General features: G+C 33.0%; 3 protein-coding genes across 3 annotated transcripts in view; 1 reads left to right on the forward strand and 2 right to left on the reverse strand.

Annotated features, from left to right (window-relative positions):
• Nucleotides 1–19103, reverse strand: part of LOC136983508 (protein retinal degeneration B-like) — a 103757-nt gene that overhangs the window by 73881 nt on the left and 10773 nt on the right. The window contains 3 exon segments of the mRNA XM_067280263.1: nucleotides 2572–2704; nucleotides 2785–2921; nucleotides 3021–3108. Coding sequence (XP_067136364.1) covers nucleotides 2572–2704; nucleotides 2785–2862 — 211 coding nt within the window. The 5' untranslated portion in view covers nucleotides 2863–2921; nucleotides 3021–3108.
• Nucleotides 5444–6214, reverse strand: LOC136983497 (uncharacterized). The gene has a single exon (XM_067280255.1). It carries the CDS (start codon nucleotides 6212–6214, stop codon nucleotides 5444–5446), a length of 771 nt encoding a protein of 256 aa, XP_067136356.1.
• Nucleotides 16766–17800, forward strand: LOC136983498 (uncharacterized). Its single transcript, XM_067280256.1, has one exon. It carries the CDS (start codon nucleotides 16766–16768, stop codon nucleotides 17798–17800), a length of 1035 nt encoding a protein of 344 aa, XP_067136357.1.

Below are 19103 nucleotides of genomic sequence, written 5' to 3' on the forward strand. Positions count from 1 at the left end.
TGCAGCATCCGTTATTCGAGGCATACGTTATATGAGGCACCACTGTATATCACTATTTATTCACATTCATAGAATATCATTTTGTTGCTTATAAATTCATTAAAGCTTTATTTAAATCTTTATGAATTTCAGCATTAATATGGGATTTGGTTTTGGGGTCCTTCTGTTACCAGTTGTGGAGTTTCAATGGGCTTTTTTGACAATAAGCATAATCTACTTATTGTCAGAAATTTCTAAATATAATCATTTATATTCACTATTTGAATTTATGAATAAGCAGCCTCTTATGTAGCTGGGGATCAGAGAATAGAGAAAGGAATGAGATTCAGTTGGAAGAAGTCACTCAACATAATTAACTTTATAGAAAGATGTTTTATTTAACAAAAATGAACATGCTCATATTGTAATATACTAACAGAGAATGAGTTCACAAGTTACAATTTACATGATTGACATCACAATACCTCTTAAACTTAATTTTATGTCCCATGTTGATAAAATCATAATAATGAAGAGTTCCACATTGGTATTATGCTATAAATTCTCATGGAGAAAGGTTGAAGGAGTCCAATGGAAAATGCACTTAGAAAAATGGATGACAGCTCTTTAAGGAGATAAGTCCAGAGGCCCCAAATAATAGGGAATAATTCTTTCAAAAAAAGAAACACCAGTCTGAACATAACAAAAGGATGGGTGACTATTTCAAAATTGGTAAAAACTGAAATATTCTTAGATGATATTATCCAATCAGAGATTTTAGGATAATACATCTTCTTCCCATTGAAAGAAGAAGATAAACCCCCAACCAAAATGTTTTCTATCCTTTGACACACTGATCTGGAACACACAATATCTCACTCTCATAAGGCTAGTAAGGAAATTTGAGGTATAGTTATATGAAATAACAGACTGCAGGTTTCGGTTTCTGTTATACAGTTTTTATTAAACTTAAGACTTGGACATAATGCTTGTATAATAGTGCCTAATAGTGCTTGTATAACAGTGCCTAATTCATTGGTTACCACCAAAGAATTAGGCACACATTGGACCAAAGAATAAATGTAGGTCTAGTTTTTCACTATTATTTCCCCTGCTTCTCCATTACTTCAAGAAATCATTTTGGTATGAATTTATACTGATTCTTGATCACAACTTTGTTGTAGCAGCCTGATTAATGACATCAATAAATTCCTCATAGTTGTACTATTGATCTTGGTATATCTGCTCTTCAAAAAATGCCAAAAATTTTCCATGATAGACTTCTTGCAAGCAATATATTCATATTGGCATGGAAAACCAAATGATTCATCTAACTTTATGTATTGATGCATTATTTTGCCACTATATCCACTTTTTACAGCCAAACTAGTACTTAACCCATAAGAGAAAGATGTGCTAAAGATCCTCTAGATGTTCGCACTCAATCCTTAACTTTTGAGGTCTCCCACTGAAATGGATACCCTTAGAATTGTAGCACTTCCTCATATTGCTGATGCATTGCATGATGGTTGAGTACAGTATGAACATATCTAAGCACATGTGAGTACAAGTTGTCTGGGATATCCCAACAAACATTTTTCTCTTTCATCTGAAAAAATTACTATATTAAAATCAGCATCCAGAGAGAGATGGTGCCAGGCAAACTCTTGCTTATGCCTTGTAGTCAGACAGTTCATTCAATACTTTAGCTAAAATTCCCTGTTGCAAACCCAGTGGATTGTATGATAAGATATATTTAGATCCAAGGATTCATGACAGCAATGACTTAAGATGAATTTATCCAATCATTGTTTTTGCTTTCCACAACAAACATCCATCACAATTTTTTAGGACAGCAGGTTATCCAAATTTCTTTCCTATTCTGCTGTTGAGGTTATAGATGATACTGACAATAGAAATGTATGTCATTTCCTCTGACTTTTGCAGACTATGGTAATTCTCAGACAAGATCTTCACTTAGAAAAAAACCTTCCTCAAAATACATTCTACTGCAAAGAACCAAAGTAACACTACTTCCACAAATATGATATATTAAGGAAAATTTGATAATACACCTCCATAAAGCTATTTTTCCTATTGGTGGGAGAACTTATAGCCATACTTTTATAAGGATCTCACAGAAAAATCCAGAAACTTCAAGAAACTGTAAACATCTTATTGAAATAGTTTTGACCATACAAATAATTCTGGGTCAATTCAAATCCTTTTTAATATTCCAACAACAGACAGATGATTAACAACTTAAAAACCAACATGATATTAAAAATCACAAATACAATATACATTTGACATGAACCTTTTCTTTGAGGTTCCAACATCAAATTTGTTGGATCCTCTAAGAAAAGTCCCTAATATATACATATACAGATCAATAGCGATGTCTGTATCTTAAAATTTTATATTAATATATGTAATGCATGCAATGCAATGTTAATATCTATGAGAAATAAAAACACAATCTACTAAATTCAAGTTATCCAATTATGGATTAAATTATTTTATAAAATTAAAGCAAATTGTATTTTCAAAGTTATTATAAAATCTCTCAAATTTAAAACATAATATACTCACCAGGAAGATGACTGCCAATATGATAAAATTTGTGAGTGTACTGACCACTTCCACCAGGACCATCAGTATATGGTTCATTTACTAGAATTTCAACTCCGCTACCAGCTCCTTTTGATTCTTCCCTGCTTTTTTTCTGAAAATTTTTAAAATTATTACCTAATTAATATATAAAACATAGGATTTTGAAATTATTTACAGAATAATTTTACTTACAGCTATCATATACAGTTGAGCAATCCGGTATTCTTCCACGGTTAGTGGTAAAGGAATACGATATTCTTTGATCAACATGATTAATCAATGACTTTAATTATGCTGTTATATTTCTGAGGTAACACTTTCAATGAAGTCTTAAAAGCAAAAAATATAACTTGACTACAGAATCGGTAAGATTCATATTGCAACTAACAGACTAGATTAGCCACTGTAAAAATTAGTAAATATAATACTTGTAATCTTTGGTAACATTCTTGATACAGATGACTAGAGATGTCATAAAAAATATTAGAAGAAAATATTACAAAAAGGAAATGAAACCTGAAAATAAAAAAATTATATATAAATTTAAGTAATATTTTAGATAGGATAGAATTTTTCTTTTATAATATATATAAATAATATATTTTATTAAGTAACTTAAAAACAGAGTAGATGTGACGTCACGCCAACAATTTTACTGATTCAAGAGAAAAATTCACATAAAAAGGCATTAAAGAACATATTTTAAAAAACATTTTAATAACCTGCAAACGCTTTTGACGTATTTATAAATATCGTCTTCAGACAGAATCAAAATAAAATAGACTTTTCGAACAGATTTTTTAAAAATTGGAACAAAAATGGCATTAGCCGCTTAGAACATAACAAGTTTAAAAATAAAGAATTAGAATTAAAATACGTATAACATCATTGTGCATGCGCCTTACTGCACAGAGATCAAGAACGGCATTAGCCATTTAGAATATAACACAAAACAGAGTATTAAATTAAATTCGTGTAACATTGCCACACATGCATCTTACACTGCAGAAAACAGGAATGGCAATAAGACGTTTTTAACAAAAAAGGTTTAAAAATATTAAAACATTGTCATTCATGGCACAGAGAAGGCAAAGATAAAATACTTGCATTAGCTCCATTTCTATAACTGTTTGTATAGACTGATCCAAATCCCGGGCAACTGGTGAAGAGAGCCTCCCAAATGTACACCAAATTCCGTTCCTCACAGCACCTGAACATCACCACACGGTCCTAAAGTGGGATGTGGTGGTGTACAACCATCTTGGATAGTTTGGTGTCACAGCTGCCCCCTGTGACGGAATGTTGGTGTTCTGATATGCGGCTGGATAGCATCCTGGTGGTCGCCCCTATATAGTGGGTGTGTGCCCCAGACATTGAGTTTTCCATGGAAATAGAATATACGCCTGACTTTTCTAGGATCGAAACTGCATCCCTGTCATTACATAAAAGCCTCCTCAAAGTAGGGTGTGAGGTGATGGTTAAAAGCAAGGCATTTTGCCTAAAAGTACGGCAAATCCGGGCCGTGAAGCGACCACAAAACGGCAGAGAAGGGTAGACTACTGTCCAGTCTCTCGAGCTATGTAAGGTAATAGCTGGGGAAAGGGATCTTTTAACTCTGTTTAGGATATGGCTGTATTTGGTGGAGCCATATCCTGTCACACACACCACTGTGCAGATGATCCCCCATTCAGAGTTGGTAAAATGTTGTGTGGAAGGCACAAAAAAGGCTCTTCGGATTAAAGGGGCTATGGCCGTGTTAAACTGTTGCAGCTGAAAGACCATGGCAGGGATAATTGGGGGAACGCTACCTAATTTGTGGTATACGGAGAATGCCAAACCTCCCTGGGTCTTGGAGACGTCCAAATCTAAAAATGCAATTTTTCCCTCAAACTCTTTTTCCCAAGTGAAGCTGATAGAGGAGTATACATTCATCAGGTGACATTCTAGCATCAGAAAGGAGTCCTCTGTATCCTGCCACACCAGAAGAATGTCTTCCATGTACCTCAAGTATATTATGGGATAAGCAATTGTGAGAGGGAATCTAAAAGCCCTGCGTTCAAGATATCTCATGACTAATTCTGCTAATATAACAGACAGGAGGAGGTGGTGACGGGCCGCACTCGTAGGTATAGCCCCGGAACCGGAAAAGGAAAGAAGAAGTAAAGTTTGTTTAAGAAGGGGGGGTAAGGTGAAGGTGAAAAGAAGTGAGATAGGATAGTTGAAAGTTGTTGAGAAATCCATGGGCGCCTGCATTGCAATTAATAGGAATGATTACAAAGTACATAAATATTTACAAAGATGAACATACATTAACAGTGTTACAAAATCCTGTGGCGCGACAATTGAGAACTAATTTAGCAGTACGCGTACATAATACAAGCATGTTATTTCAACTAAAATTTGGATAATGCATTTTGCAGATACCATTCACGGTAGTAATATAAGGATTGGAAACCTTTAAACGGTTACATTAGGTAAAATGACACAATAAAAAACATAACAACTGCGATATGACAATATTGTCCTTAAAACTGCAGCTGACATGTAGCAATACAGTATATACACATAGTTTGGTGCACTTAACAGGTTACTTGTTACACCTGAGAAACAACATCTGACCTATAAAGTCAGATGGAAACATACAGTTTGGAATGAGTGCATAGAAAGCACGAAGAATGCGCTACCAGGGAAGACAAAGTATTTTTACAGTGATGATAACAGTAGAGCATATTTGACTGTGGAAACGACGCTACACTATGATAAGTATACCGATACTAAGACCTTGCACATAAAAAGAAGCCCACACAGAGGTACAGCTGGTGCACCCACAAGGATGCTCAGTCAAGGATTTTTATATCCAGGGCAAAAGTCTCAGGGCTTTGAAGATGTTGCTGTTGTTTATCAGAGTCTTACTGCGGCATAGCCATAGTTCATTCTCTTTTTGGATCTTGCTTATGAGTACCTTCCGCTGTGCGTTGTACGCAGGGCAGTGCCAGATGACACGTCCTGCATCTTCATCTTCGTGGAGGGAGCATGGGCACTTGCCGTCGGTCTTCCGCAGGAACCTATTGAGGTAACTGCGGAAGTTGCCATGCCCGGTGAGAAGTTGAGTTACCTGAAATGTGGGGACAAGATGCTTGCAGTGGCTCCTTTGAAGAACATCGAGGATGAAGTTGTAAGTAATCCTGCCCGTAGAGCTGTTGTCCCATCTTCCTTGCCAGCACTTCCATGAGTGATTGCGAATGCTTTCCTTTAGCCATGCCACCGGGGTGTGACTGTAGGAATGTCTCTGTATCCAGACAGGCGCCGAGCGGGCCAAAAGGTCAGCCCTATCGTTGCCCCGAACGCCAGAGTGTCCCCTCACCCAAGAAAACCTGATGCATATACTGTGCCGTAGTGTGAGCAGAAGGCTGACACTATCTTGAATTATTGACAGTTTTGTATTAAGTTTCTTAAGTTGCAACAGAGCAACACGGCTGTCACTTAGGATCGTAACCCTAGTGATATTATGAACCTTCTTGTTTTCCGTGATCCAAAGTAAAGCCTTGTTGATGGCCAGAGACTCGGCTTGGTTGACAGTGCAGTGACTGGCCAGCCTAAACCGAGCCTGGTGGATGTACATGTTGTTGTTTGCTACGACGACGGAGCACCCCACCCCCACGTCAGATTTCGATCCATCTGTATAGATACAGAGGCCGTTAGAGTATTGTCACCCTCTAGAGTGAATAGTTCATCAATAGTGGTGCTTGGATGGTATACAGAATACTGAGGGTTGTAGTCCAGCTTGTACTTAGACAGGTGCTCAGAAATGCATGTAGCAGCTGGACCTACATCAATTTGACTAATGACATTGTTAAAGCGATCAGTGGTAATAGTGCCAGTGGCCAGCTGAAGTTGATGAAACAACCAAACTTTCTCTTTGATGACAATGTCAATTGGGATTAGGTTAGCAATTGCCAGGAGTGCATCGGTCGGGGCGGTCTTGTAGGCTTTGGTTATCATAATGAGGGCAAGCCTCTGAACTGAAAGGAGCTTCCTCCTGATGTGAACCTTGGTGATTGAAGTTCCCCAGACCTCCGAACCATAGGTCAGGATAGGCTCAAGGACCGCAATGTATAGAAGACGACATGCAACACTGCCGTACCCCCAATGATTACGGGCTATAGAGGCCAGAGAGTGCATGACCTTGACTGCCTTTTCGTAAGTGTAGTAGACATGGGGTTTCCATGTTAGCTTGTTGTCCAAAAGCACTCCTAAATACTTGACTGTATCGCTTTTCTTGATTCGGTGTCCATCTAATCTGATGGTGGGCCCCTTATGTAGGGGAGCAGCTCTAGGGAAGACAACACAGCTACATTTCTCGTAGTTGATTTTTAGTTTCATCTTGCAGCACTACGTTGAGATTTCTTGCAGAATGCTATTGGCCCTGGCTTGCAGGACTAATATAACAGACAGCAGTGAGCCCATTGGTACACCCTGTTTTTGCAGGTATATCCTCCCATTGAAGTGGAAGTAATTGTGTTGTGATGATGAGTAAGGCTTCCCAAATCTCTAAAACCTGCTGCACAGTGAAGTCCTCCTTGATAAACAAGGTGTTGGCATGCATCACTGCCTCAAAATGCAGTACAGAAGGATATAATGCGACAACATCTATTTTGTAGAAGGTGTATGTATCACATTGAATAATCATGTGTATGTATCACATTGAATAATCATGTGTATGTATTCTATTGAATAAATAATATATTACAAAATTGCAATATATTATTTATTCAATAGAATTTAGAAATATTAAAAAGAAGCTATTTTATAACAATTTAAAGTGAATAATCTTAATCAACTGTATTGATAAAAATAAATAATGTTTATGTGTAAAACAAATATCAATACATTAATATAATTTGTTAGGAAACAAAATCTAGATAAATTAGATTAGTAAATCATTTTTTGTGTGTTTTAAAACACAAAAAATAAGAATAATAAGAAATTTCACAAAATCAACAATACAAATACTACAACAAAATTTATTAAAGTACTTTTGTCTTCTCTAATATTGGAAGCTTCATAGTAAATAGTTTGTAATTTTAATTGTATTCTATTTACAGACGAAGCTTCCAATGTTAGAGAAAGGAAAAGTACTTTACAATATTAAAATAAAATATATTAATTATTGTTGTGGAACATTGTTTGAACATTATTTAATAAATCAAGCTTTAAATGTATCTATTCATCTTCAAGAATTTAATTAATTAATCTCAAAATCCTTCATTTTTCATTCATGTCTGACTTAAATGGCAATTTCCCAAATGAATCTGAAACTCTGCCAATCTGTAATTAGTAATTTCAGTCATCAGCATAGGCGAGTTTTCATTAAGGTTACATTAATCTAGATGAAGACATACTGTCCTTACTGTCCTTCTGCATTAAACAAGTTTTAAGAAAACTTTAAAGATAGAAATTCTCAAACTATTCATAAATAAATACTGCATAAAGTATTCTACATCTGATAATTTCAAACAACATTGGATTTTTAAGTTTAAGTTTATTACTTATTAATAATATTTGATATTACATATAAACTGCTATTTTTTATAAATCCAATAATTTAATAATTTACAATAATTAAAAAACTGAATAATTATACTTAATCTAAATAACTGTATGGTGTGTCTGTGTAAGCATTCTATCCAAATTATATTTCATTAATTCTTTAAAAATTTAGTATTTCAACAATAGTTTCATACATATACGACATAGGGTAGATGTACCAGTTTTGGCCAGCGTACCAGTTCTGGCCAGAAAACAAATTTAACTTAAAAATATAATAACCACATATTCAAATCTGTCCAATGAAACAAACTTTTATTGTTAACTGTTCACATAGTTAACAATAAAAGTTTGTTTCATTTGTGATTATATTTTTAAGTTAAATTTGTTTTCTGGCCAGAACTGGTACTACACTGGCCAAAACTGGTACATCTACCCTACAAATACCAGCACACTTGAAATTAATGAATATTTACTAACATTTTCATCTGTTTATAACAGACATCTTCGGGCATATGATGCAGAACAAAATGGCAACAAGTGATTTTAATGTAGCTGTTTTGTTCTGCATTATATACCTGAAGATGTCTGTTATCAACAGATGAAAACATTAATTGGTAGTTGCGTATGTTAATAACTGTCTAATATTGGGATAGAACAAACAGTTTCATATATTCTATCTTATCACTTTTCAGCTCTAATACATTAAAGCTAAATCTATATCTCATGAATTAAATTTAACTTATAGGACAATAGTTACTCTAATTATAAAAGAAAATAAAAATAAAAATCAGAAATTCTTTTTAGTGTATTATTTTAAATTTTAACTTATCCCATTCTATAAAAAATAATACTTCAAACATTTTTGAAACAGTTTTCATTTTAATGTTCACTATTATTAAAATAATAATAATAATACTAAAATAATATTAAAACTAAAAAATTTCAAAAAATCGTACTCCTAGAGCCTATATCCGATGTGACGAAAAAAATAAAAGAAAAAGTTCACCTAAAAAAATTTCACCTGTTCATTTTTTTAATATAAATTTTGTCAATAAATTTAAAAAATTGGAAACAAATTTTTAAGTATTACATTTCATTACAATTGATTCCTTTGTTCAAAGGGAGAGCCAGCAAAAATAATTCTTAGTATACAAAGAAACATATAAAATGGATTCGATGCCTTTCATTTATGGATTCAATATGAATAGAAACCTTTAAAAATCAAACTGTATTTTTAGTTCAACAAAATAAAAAAAAACCTTCACAATATTTTCTTTATCAAACAGTATTGCTGGATAGTTTCCAACAGAATTATTTTATACATTTATAGTTTATAACAATTCTGTTGGAAACTATCCAATAGAATACATTGGTTTAGTGCACAGAAACAAATAATAAATTTAAAGGATGAGACTGGATATGTTTTAAATCACCAAATCTGTTTAACTGGTATTTAAACATATAAAAATCAATAAGTTTTCAGATTATTCTAAAGTGAAATTTATGCAGTAATCCCTCCATTTACATTTTATGTGAATTAACTTAAAATTCAAAACTTTTTCAATTGAATTAAAGTGATCAACTTTAGGGAAATAATTAAAAAAAAGACTATGTAACTATTATTTATCATCAGTAATCTTTTATATAGAGGTTGTATTTAAAAAAAAACTTTAGTTAAAACTTTTCTACCACAGTAAGAGTAAAATACTGTAGTTGAGAATTTGGAACAGATCCTTATTTTAAACAGTTTTCCATGATTCCATTTACATACTGTTTTTCTGGAACTAATTACTTGCATAAACCAAGAGATTATTATATAACTACAATAAACAAACATCCTAAATCTAAAATTCATATAAAATATTCTGGGTAAAATCTTTATCCAAATAAACTAGCAGTAGAAATAAGATTTATCTAAAGATTATAAAAATCAGTTACATTTTGTATAATTAGTTATGTAATTACTACATTATATATTTGTCGACAATGTGCCAAGTTTTGTAAACTTGGCACAATGTCGATAAATATATCAAGTAACTGCTTTGTTCAGTTGACAGTTGTCTGATTTATTTGTTTGTAAAATCAGTTGATACCAAACATGATCATGAATTTTCTAGAATGCAAATTTTGCTAAATCATCATTTCAACTACCAAAATGATAATTTTAGATCATAACCTATATATATTGAATATTAATACAAATAATATAAGAATGTATTTATGTATATAATTTATAGAACATTAAAAATATAGGGAAAACAGAAAAATAACAATTTTGATAAGTCTTCATTAATTATTATCATCCTCAAATAAAATTTAAATAAATATACATATTAAAATTCCTTTTTTAAAGTTTTGTCTCTTTTTGCCCTATGAGCACTAAGAGGGCCTTTTTATAAGGTGACCAAATTTTAACATTGATGAAGCGGGACAAAATTGACAGGGCAGAGTAGTTGTCTTGTTGAAAAAAAATTGTTCTAAGCAACAACATTTTGTTATCAAAAAATGCAAAATTTGTATTGTATTATATTTTTTTAAATTTCAACATATGTAAAATTTACAAATATAATAAATATACCAGTATATCCTCTTATAAATCTTTAAAAACCATTTATTCTTTAGCATATTTCTCAGTTGAGTGAATTTTTTTAGTAGATTGCTGTCGTTGTTCAAAATGTCATGAAATTTTTCTCAAGAATTTGTTAAATTATATTTCACATATAATATGGCTTTCAAAGTCCAACACTCAATTGTGATTTACCAGATGTCCACACTTTATTTACAGTAGAACAAATGCGTGCGGCACTAGTTCCTGGTAAGGACAGCTTGTATTCCACAATTTTTAATGCATTATTATATGGAACATAGTTTGTTTCAAAATAATGAAATATTTCTAACTGTTTGTTCTCTGTTGAGATTTTTGCTACCTGTGACAAGTACCTATGACAGACTATATTTTAACAATTATTTCAATCCTTCAATCTCTTTCTAAATAATAATAATGCTAACTTGTATTACTTTTCTTCTGAATTTGCCTTTAGTGTCACTTTATTTATGTAATTTTTTTTTTATTATATAATACTGTCGTAACCAAAATGAACCCCAGCCCCACCGCTAGCAACAGAACGATACAAACCAATGTGGTTACTCTCGCTAGTCGCTAGCTTTCTAAGGCAGCAACAGACAAGATCTCCGCACAACGTAACATGCAACGAACAAAATGTTTGTTTGTTTGGACAGCCTGTGAACACATGCTGCTCCATTGATGCAGCTGCACTCCCCAAACCATTTTCTGTCGGTCTTTGCCACAAACACAAATGGTTTTGTTGGCGCAATATTGTTTATTTCCGATGCTCATGCGCACCTTAGTACTGATAAGTGTGACATAAAATGATCTTTACGAAACTTAAACGTAAGACATAAGTTTATGACACATAATTGACAAAAACTTAATCTTTCCAAAACTCGGGACTTTTTTAAAACACCGCAGGATGCGAGACAAATTGTTAAAAAGCGGGATGTCTGGTCACCTTACCTTTTTAACAAGCCCATTATTGGTTCAACCAGGCCCACATTGGGGCAGCCAGGTGGTAAAGGCCGGACTCAATTTATCTGAATGGTCAACCACCAAAAAATTGCTGGGGTTTTTCAACCCATCCAGATTAAATCCCAGATCTTCCAGAACAGTAGTTGCCACCTTAACTGCTAGGCCAACTGTCTATTAAAATTCTTGCAACAAAAGACTTTTATGTATCTAAAGACAACCAGAAAGACTACACCTTGATAATATAACAAAATCATCAAATCAAAATCTTCTATAATGATATATAATTAAATATTTTGACTTCTACAGAAATTGACAAAATAAATCCATTTTACATAAAAAAAAAATCATGAGAATGAATTGAAAAAGATTCATTTATATGATTTATGTATGATGACAAACTTAACATTTCAATTTGAAGTAACATTATTAAATAATTAGTTTATTCCATAGCTGAATTTAGAGTTGTTTCATCGTTTAGACATATAAGTAACTTTTTTCTCTATCAAATAATAAATTTAAAAGCACAAGGCCCTAAACCAGTGATTCCCAAAGTGGGCACTACTATCCCTAGGGGCAGTGAGTAAATCTAGGAGGTGAAAAGCAGGAGGCACTGGATGCAGAGTCCTGACCAAACAGTGATCATAAGCAAGGAGTTGGATCGCTGACAACCTTTTCCTTTCCTGTTAAAAACGGGTAATAAACATTGCATTTAATGGTTTCCAGATGTTGAGAACGATGTAAGAACAGAAAGTGAGTTTCATAGAAAAACTTTTCTAAGATTATTTCCAAGTTTTCTCACACAATGGAAAACAGGTTGGGGACACTGGGTGTAAGTTTATGGAACCAAGGAGGCAGTGGCTTGAAAAAGTTTGGGAATCACTGCCCTGTCCACAATATGAAGCAAAACTTGGTTGATTCATTAATTAACACATAAAAAAATTTCAAATAGTGAAATAATTTTAGTATCAAACTGAAATTTCAGCTTCTAAAAATTCTCAGAGAAAATTATTCTGAGTTTATTATAAATATATAATAATTTTAATCTAATATGAATTAATCTTATATTACGTACTAATTAATTTTAAATCTATCTGTAATAACAGTAATATAATATTGTGTTTAAATTTACATAAAACTCTACTGTTTCATATCTGTTTTCTTTTATTTCAAAATTCAAATCTTAAAAAAAAATATATTTTCAGAACCTCAGATTCCATTTTCATTTCATTTTTAATTAAATTTTCACCAGATAATTCAAATATAAAATGAAATTCAATTCATAATCCATAATTTCTAACTGTAGATTTGAGTTTAGATTTCATATATTCCACATGTTTTGCATTTAAATTTAAATATTTACATATCTAAGATCTTTTCTTACTTAAGATATTCAAAAACACAAAAAAAAATATTTTTGCATTTATGTAAAAAATGTTTAATTTATAAACATTTGAATTTTAAATTCAAAAATTAAAAATGTTAAATTCAACTAAAATACATGTCTAGAATTTGTGCATTTCAAATGGAATCTTAAAACATTTTTATACTTAAATTTATCAGAAAGAAGAGTGATATATAAACTAAAAATACAATACAATACAAGACATTGAAATCATTTTTAAATTGGAAAAAATCAGTCTTGGAGAGAGTATATAAATGCTAAATATCAAATTGTATGGTACTTAAGAGAAAACACTTTCTTCTTCCTTGATTATTACTTATTATATTTTTTTTATATTTAAAAAGAAACAGACTTCTTTATCGAAATGGTGTTCATTTTTCTAAATTTGTTACATGGGACAAATGATTGCCACATTAAATCGGGTTACATTGCCACTACTATTAATATAGCAATTAAATACCGAGTAACTTGGCACTAGAGATGTTATCTAACACCTACCTCTAGTAGCAAATTTCTCAGTAATTAATTATTAGCAGCAGCAGCAACAGTAATATAATCCAACTTAATCCAGCAATCATTTGACTTTAATATAATTATCAGGCCTTAAGATATTTATATTAGTAACATGGAATCAGAACAAGATGAGGTTATTTCATCATTAGTGTTCTGTTTACTACGTACATATGTTGAAAAATTTAATTTGTATTTCTTACATGCATTTTTATACTAATGTATTTGATGCACATTAATTTTACAGATTCATTATGTTTTTTTAAAACATAAGATTATTTTGTTTTTGCAGAAATATTTAGCACTAAAACAATCTTCATTCAGATTAGTAAGAGTATATAGGTTTTCTTTTTTTATATATATTTGAAATCAAATAAATATATTTTTTGTTATATTAATTTGAGATCATATATGCTATGTTCATCATACTTTGTCATATATCTTTTTAAAAATTTAATGCTCATTTTAATCACTTATTAAGTATTATTGTTATGATAAGCTAATTATCATTGAATTTTATTATTTTTTTTAATTATTTTTGCAAATCAATTATTTGACAAATAAGAAGTGTAAATCCTTAAATAAATCATTATGAAACAGTTATTTGAAATGAAAAGTAACAAAACTTTGTAAGTCATCTTTGCTGTTAGTTTAATTTGATTTAATGGGAGAAGGGCAGTTTCTGTAAATATAAAAGATATACTCTCTTCATTAATCTCTGGATAATTAAATATAAATATTTTGTCAAGATTTTTACTTAAAAGTTTCTAATAAATAAAAATGAAAATAATAAATTAAAAAATTATCAACCCATTTAATATTAAATCTGGTGCTAAGTTTTGAAAAGAAATAAACTAAAACAGAGGATTATGAAAGTTTTAGTATTCTTTTGATGAAGGTTGCATTGAAAAGATAATCATTAAATTATACAAGATTTCAAGAAGAAAATTTTAATGAAGTGAAGATGACATTAAGAAGATGCTGATGATCCTTGAAAAATTTTCAAAGATTTTAAATAAGAGCTTGTTGACAAAATATGTAAAAAAAAAAATGAAATTATTTTTAACTCAGTATTAGAATTTGAAAACTAAAAGCAATTGCCACAAACAAGACTAAGTATGTGAATCTTAAAATCCATACTCATTGAATATTCTTTTCCTCCAAAAGAAACTCTCTAAAGTTTTTAAGTTAATTATATATACCAGAAATTCCTGTGACTAACCCACAAATTATTTGTATTTTAAAGTCAATTTGAAAAATGGTGTTGATTATTTCATGTATAAATTGCAATTATAAGTCCATCCAACAGCTTTTCTTTTGTCCTTAAAATTCATGAAAAATCTTTTACATTCCACACACATTTATCTGTGTCCAGAATTTTTCTGGAAACATGTATATGTTTGCCTTAGCTTTAGTTCTATCCCATTTTTTGTACATTAATCCACATTTCAATTGATTTTTTACACATTTCTACTTAAACTTGTATCTTAAAGCTGATAAACTTTCTATATAATGATTCTTAGAGAACTATTTATAATCTGACTGTCAATTTTAGTATATGTTAATTAATTCTGTACAGTGAATAAACATTAATCAATTAATTCTTGAATTAGAATCATTGAATATTATATGAATCTATGCACAACTTAACAAAACATTAACAGCAATTATTTTACACAACACTTATTCATTCTAACATTCTAATAACTTCTGGTACAAATTTTATTTTAGTTTCTTCAACCTGTAATATGCACATCATTTAAATTTTCATACACATTCTATTTACTGTTCAAACATTTTTCAAATTCTATGTAAGGTAAGTTGCAGTCTTCGTTCTGTTAGCCATAAAGGAACTACATTCTTTGAAGAAAATCCAAAGAATGAAGAAATCTGAAATTTGCCATCTGCTAATATCTAGGAATGTTACATGAAACTTGGTGTACCACACTATTAAGGACTAGTTTGGAAATTCTAACCAGTAACACTACAGTAGTGGTGACTGATGTCATCGGTCATAGCCGGTTATTCCAAGTAATTAATGCATTTTTAAACACACTAGTTATTTTATGGTGTTCAATATGGCAGAAAGTCAAGAGGAGATGATATTAATTCTATTATTGCTCTCAAATATTGATTCAGAATGATGATGATTCAGATTGTATGCTACTACACTGGATTGAACTAAAAAACTTACTTTAAGCCTGTTACCGGTGTGCCTCACTTAAAAAACCGTTACGAACGTTTTCGAACTATTAAGTTCTTCTTCAGGTAACTGACGACCGTTAATCGAATGCAATTCGAATAAAATCCTACTGGAATACGATTCCGAATTCTATCGCTTGGATCGGTGACGTCATCCAAGCATGCGCTCCTTTACCAGCTGTGTGCTATCTTAAGTTCTTGTTTATGAGTGCTTGCCATGCAGTTGACAGGGCAATTTCGTCTTTGTTGTTGATGCAGTTATCTTCTCTGAGAGTAGCCATATATATGCAAAGAGCTTCTAGCCATCTAAGATGGTGTACGCATTGAGTTGTGCGAATTAGTTTGGCTTGATTGAGTAAAGGTTCTACTTCCGGATCTGAGGCATAGATAGCTAGAGCGGTGGTGGACCTCGCGTGTAAAATATCACTTGCGTGTTCTTTTAGTCTTACTTCCAGGGAGCGCTTCGTGGATCCTACGTAGACCAGGCTTCTGTCCGTTCTATGGTCCATAATCGGGATGGAGTATACCCCCGGAAGTCTTTCTTTGTTGGAAGTGTCTTTACCGTTCCTTAATATATCTGAAATTGTAGCGCATCTTCTATAGGCGATGCGGATATTCTTTTTCTTAGCTATTGTTCTGTATATTGCTTTAAGGTATGGATTGTATGTGACCGGTATGAAACTAGGTGTAACTTCATTGGGAAGCTGGTTAGGTTGTAGTTCTTGGCGTTGCTGTTTACGGACCAATTTACGTGTAATCCCATGGTAGCCGTGATTCTCGGCTATGTGTTCTATACGTTTCAGTTCGGCTTGGAGAGATTTTGCGCTCTTAGAGACACACTGTTTAACATCGTTAATGACAGCTCTATGCATCAACAGGTCTTAGAATTGGCACATCTCTTATGTTATAACTCCTTTTTCCAATTCAATGGGGTCACATATGCCCAGGGTAGAGGAGTCCCGATGGGCAGCCCCATCGCTGGAGATCTCTGTGAGATGGTGGTGAGACAATTGGAATCTAAGATCATCACGAAGTATTTACCGAACATCTTACTCTATAAAAGATACATAGATGATATTCTCATCCTGTGGAGGCTGAAACCCGACATATCAGAGTTCCTCGATTCATTCAATGATAATCCTTATGGCATGACCTTAAAGATAGACCAAGCTCACGCTTCAGAGGCACATTTCCTCGACATCAACATCAAATTCAACCAAACAACCACCCACACGGAAGTCTACCGCAAACCAGAGGCGGAACATCTCTATATACCAGTAGGATCCTGTGACCCGCCACACTATAAAACGGCAGCCTTCAACGCTTTAATTAAGTGGGCACATACACACTCGTCCTCCCAGAGATCTCTCCAAGCCGAACTGAAACGTATAGAACACATAGCCGAGAATCACGGCTACCATGGGATTACACGTAAATTGGTCCGTAAACAGCAACGCCAAGAACTACAACCTAACCAGCTTCCCAATGAAGTTACACCTAGTTTCATACCGGTCACATACAATCCATACCTTAAAGCAATATACAGAACAATAGCTAAGAAAAAGAATATCCGCATCGCCTATAGAAGATGCGCTACAATTTCAGATATATTAAGGAACGGTAAAGACACTTCCAACAAAGAAAGACTTCCGGGGGTATACTCCATCCCGATTATGGACCATAGAACGGACAGAAGCCTGGTCTACGTAGGATCCACGAAGCGCTCCCTGGAAGTAAGACTAAAAGAACACGCAAGTGATATTTTACACGCGAGGTCCACCACCGCTCTAGCTATCTATGCCTCAGATCCGGAAGTAGAACCTTTACTCAATCAAGCCAAACTAATTCGCACAACTCAATGCGTACACCATCTTAGATGGCTAGAAGCTCTTTGCATATATATGGCTACTCTCAGAGAAGATAACTGCATCAACAACAAAGACGAAATTGCCCTGTCAACTGCATGGCAAGCACTCATAAACAAGAACTTAAGATAGCACACAGCTGGTAAAGGAGCGCATGCTTGGATGACGTCACCGATCCAAGCGATAGAATTCGGAATCGTATTCCAGTAGGATTTTATTCGAATTGCATTCGATTAACGGTCGTCAGTTACCTGAAGAAGAACTTAATAGTTCGAAAACGTTCGTAACGGTTTTTTAAGTGAGGCACACCGGTAACAGGCTTAAAGTAAGTTTTTTAGATGATGATTCGACAAGTTCATCAAAAGATGAAAATGAACTTGTAGAATTTTTTTACCAAGTATCGGAGAAAAATTTCTTTGTTTAGTTTATACTGTGAAATCAATAATTTTGTAGCATTTACTAGCCACGAGGCTACTGTCTTGCCTCATCTGAAATTTGGATGACATGGCTTTTCTGATCTTGTTGCTTTGTGTCGCAGAAACAAAATGTTTTATTTTCTCTAAATTTTTAAAATCACAGCCACATTTGTCACATAACACAATTAGGGATTGCAATTGCTGGATCCTTCCATCCAGCAATCCAGCTGAATCCAGCACATTCTTCGGCCTGCTGGATCCAGCGCTGCGGATCCGCAAATACTCAACTTTCTAAATAATTGCGCAAAAGTCTACGTTGTCACGTTGCCGCTTTGCTAACTACTAGACTGCTACTAATTACTTACTCACTACTTTACTAACACTAATAATTAAATTACTTATAAATAAACTATACCTTAATCAATCCAGCAAAATTTAATAAAATAATAACGTAGTCAATCGCTTTTAACGATCTTCCTCAGTTACAAAAAAATACAACATTAACTATAGAACATAAAATGTGTTTGGAATAAATATAAAAAGAATAGTGCTTAATTACATCCCATTTTTTTTAAACAAGATACATAGATGTACTGCCAGGTCTGATAATTTTCGTATTGTATACCGATGTAATCCCACTGTTTTCAAACTTTTAAGAAACAATAAAAAGAAAGAGGACCGGAATTCAACAACAGGTATATATTCGGTGCCTTTACACAACCAACGTTTGAATTCCAAGCTTGTTTGTGTGGGTGCAACGATGCGCAGTTTAAAACAAAGGCTCAAGAGCACAAATATACAATCAGTAAGAACCTTGACAACACTGCGCTGACATCATACACAAGACAGAAGGATGTTAACGTTCAATGGGATCAAGCGGTAATTATAAAAACGACGACGAATAGGCAAACGGTCAAACATCTTGAGAGATTGGAAATCTGCAAGGCGCACATGACAACTGGTTGTATAAACCATAGAGATGCGGACTCATTGTCTACCATGTGGAGATCCTTTTACAT

This window comes from Centruroides vittatus, unplaced genomic scaffold (genome assembly GCF_030686945.1).
Source record: "Centruroides vittatus isolate TY-2023 unplaced genomic scaffold, ASM3068694v2 contig_882, whole genome shotgun sequence".
NCBI lineage: Eukaryota > Metazoa > Arthropoda > Arachnida > Scorpiones > Buthidae > Centruroides > Centruroides vittatus.

Coding starts and splice junctions, on each gene's coding strand:
- LOC136983497 (XM_067280255.1), bottom strand. CDS start 6,214: ATGTACATCCACCAGGCTCGGTTTAGGCTGGCCAGTCACTGCACTGTC.
- LOC136983498 (XM_067280256.1), top strand. CDS start 16,766: ATGGGCAGCCCCATCGCTGGAGATCTCTGTGAGATGGTGGTGAGACAA.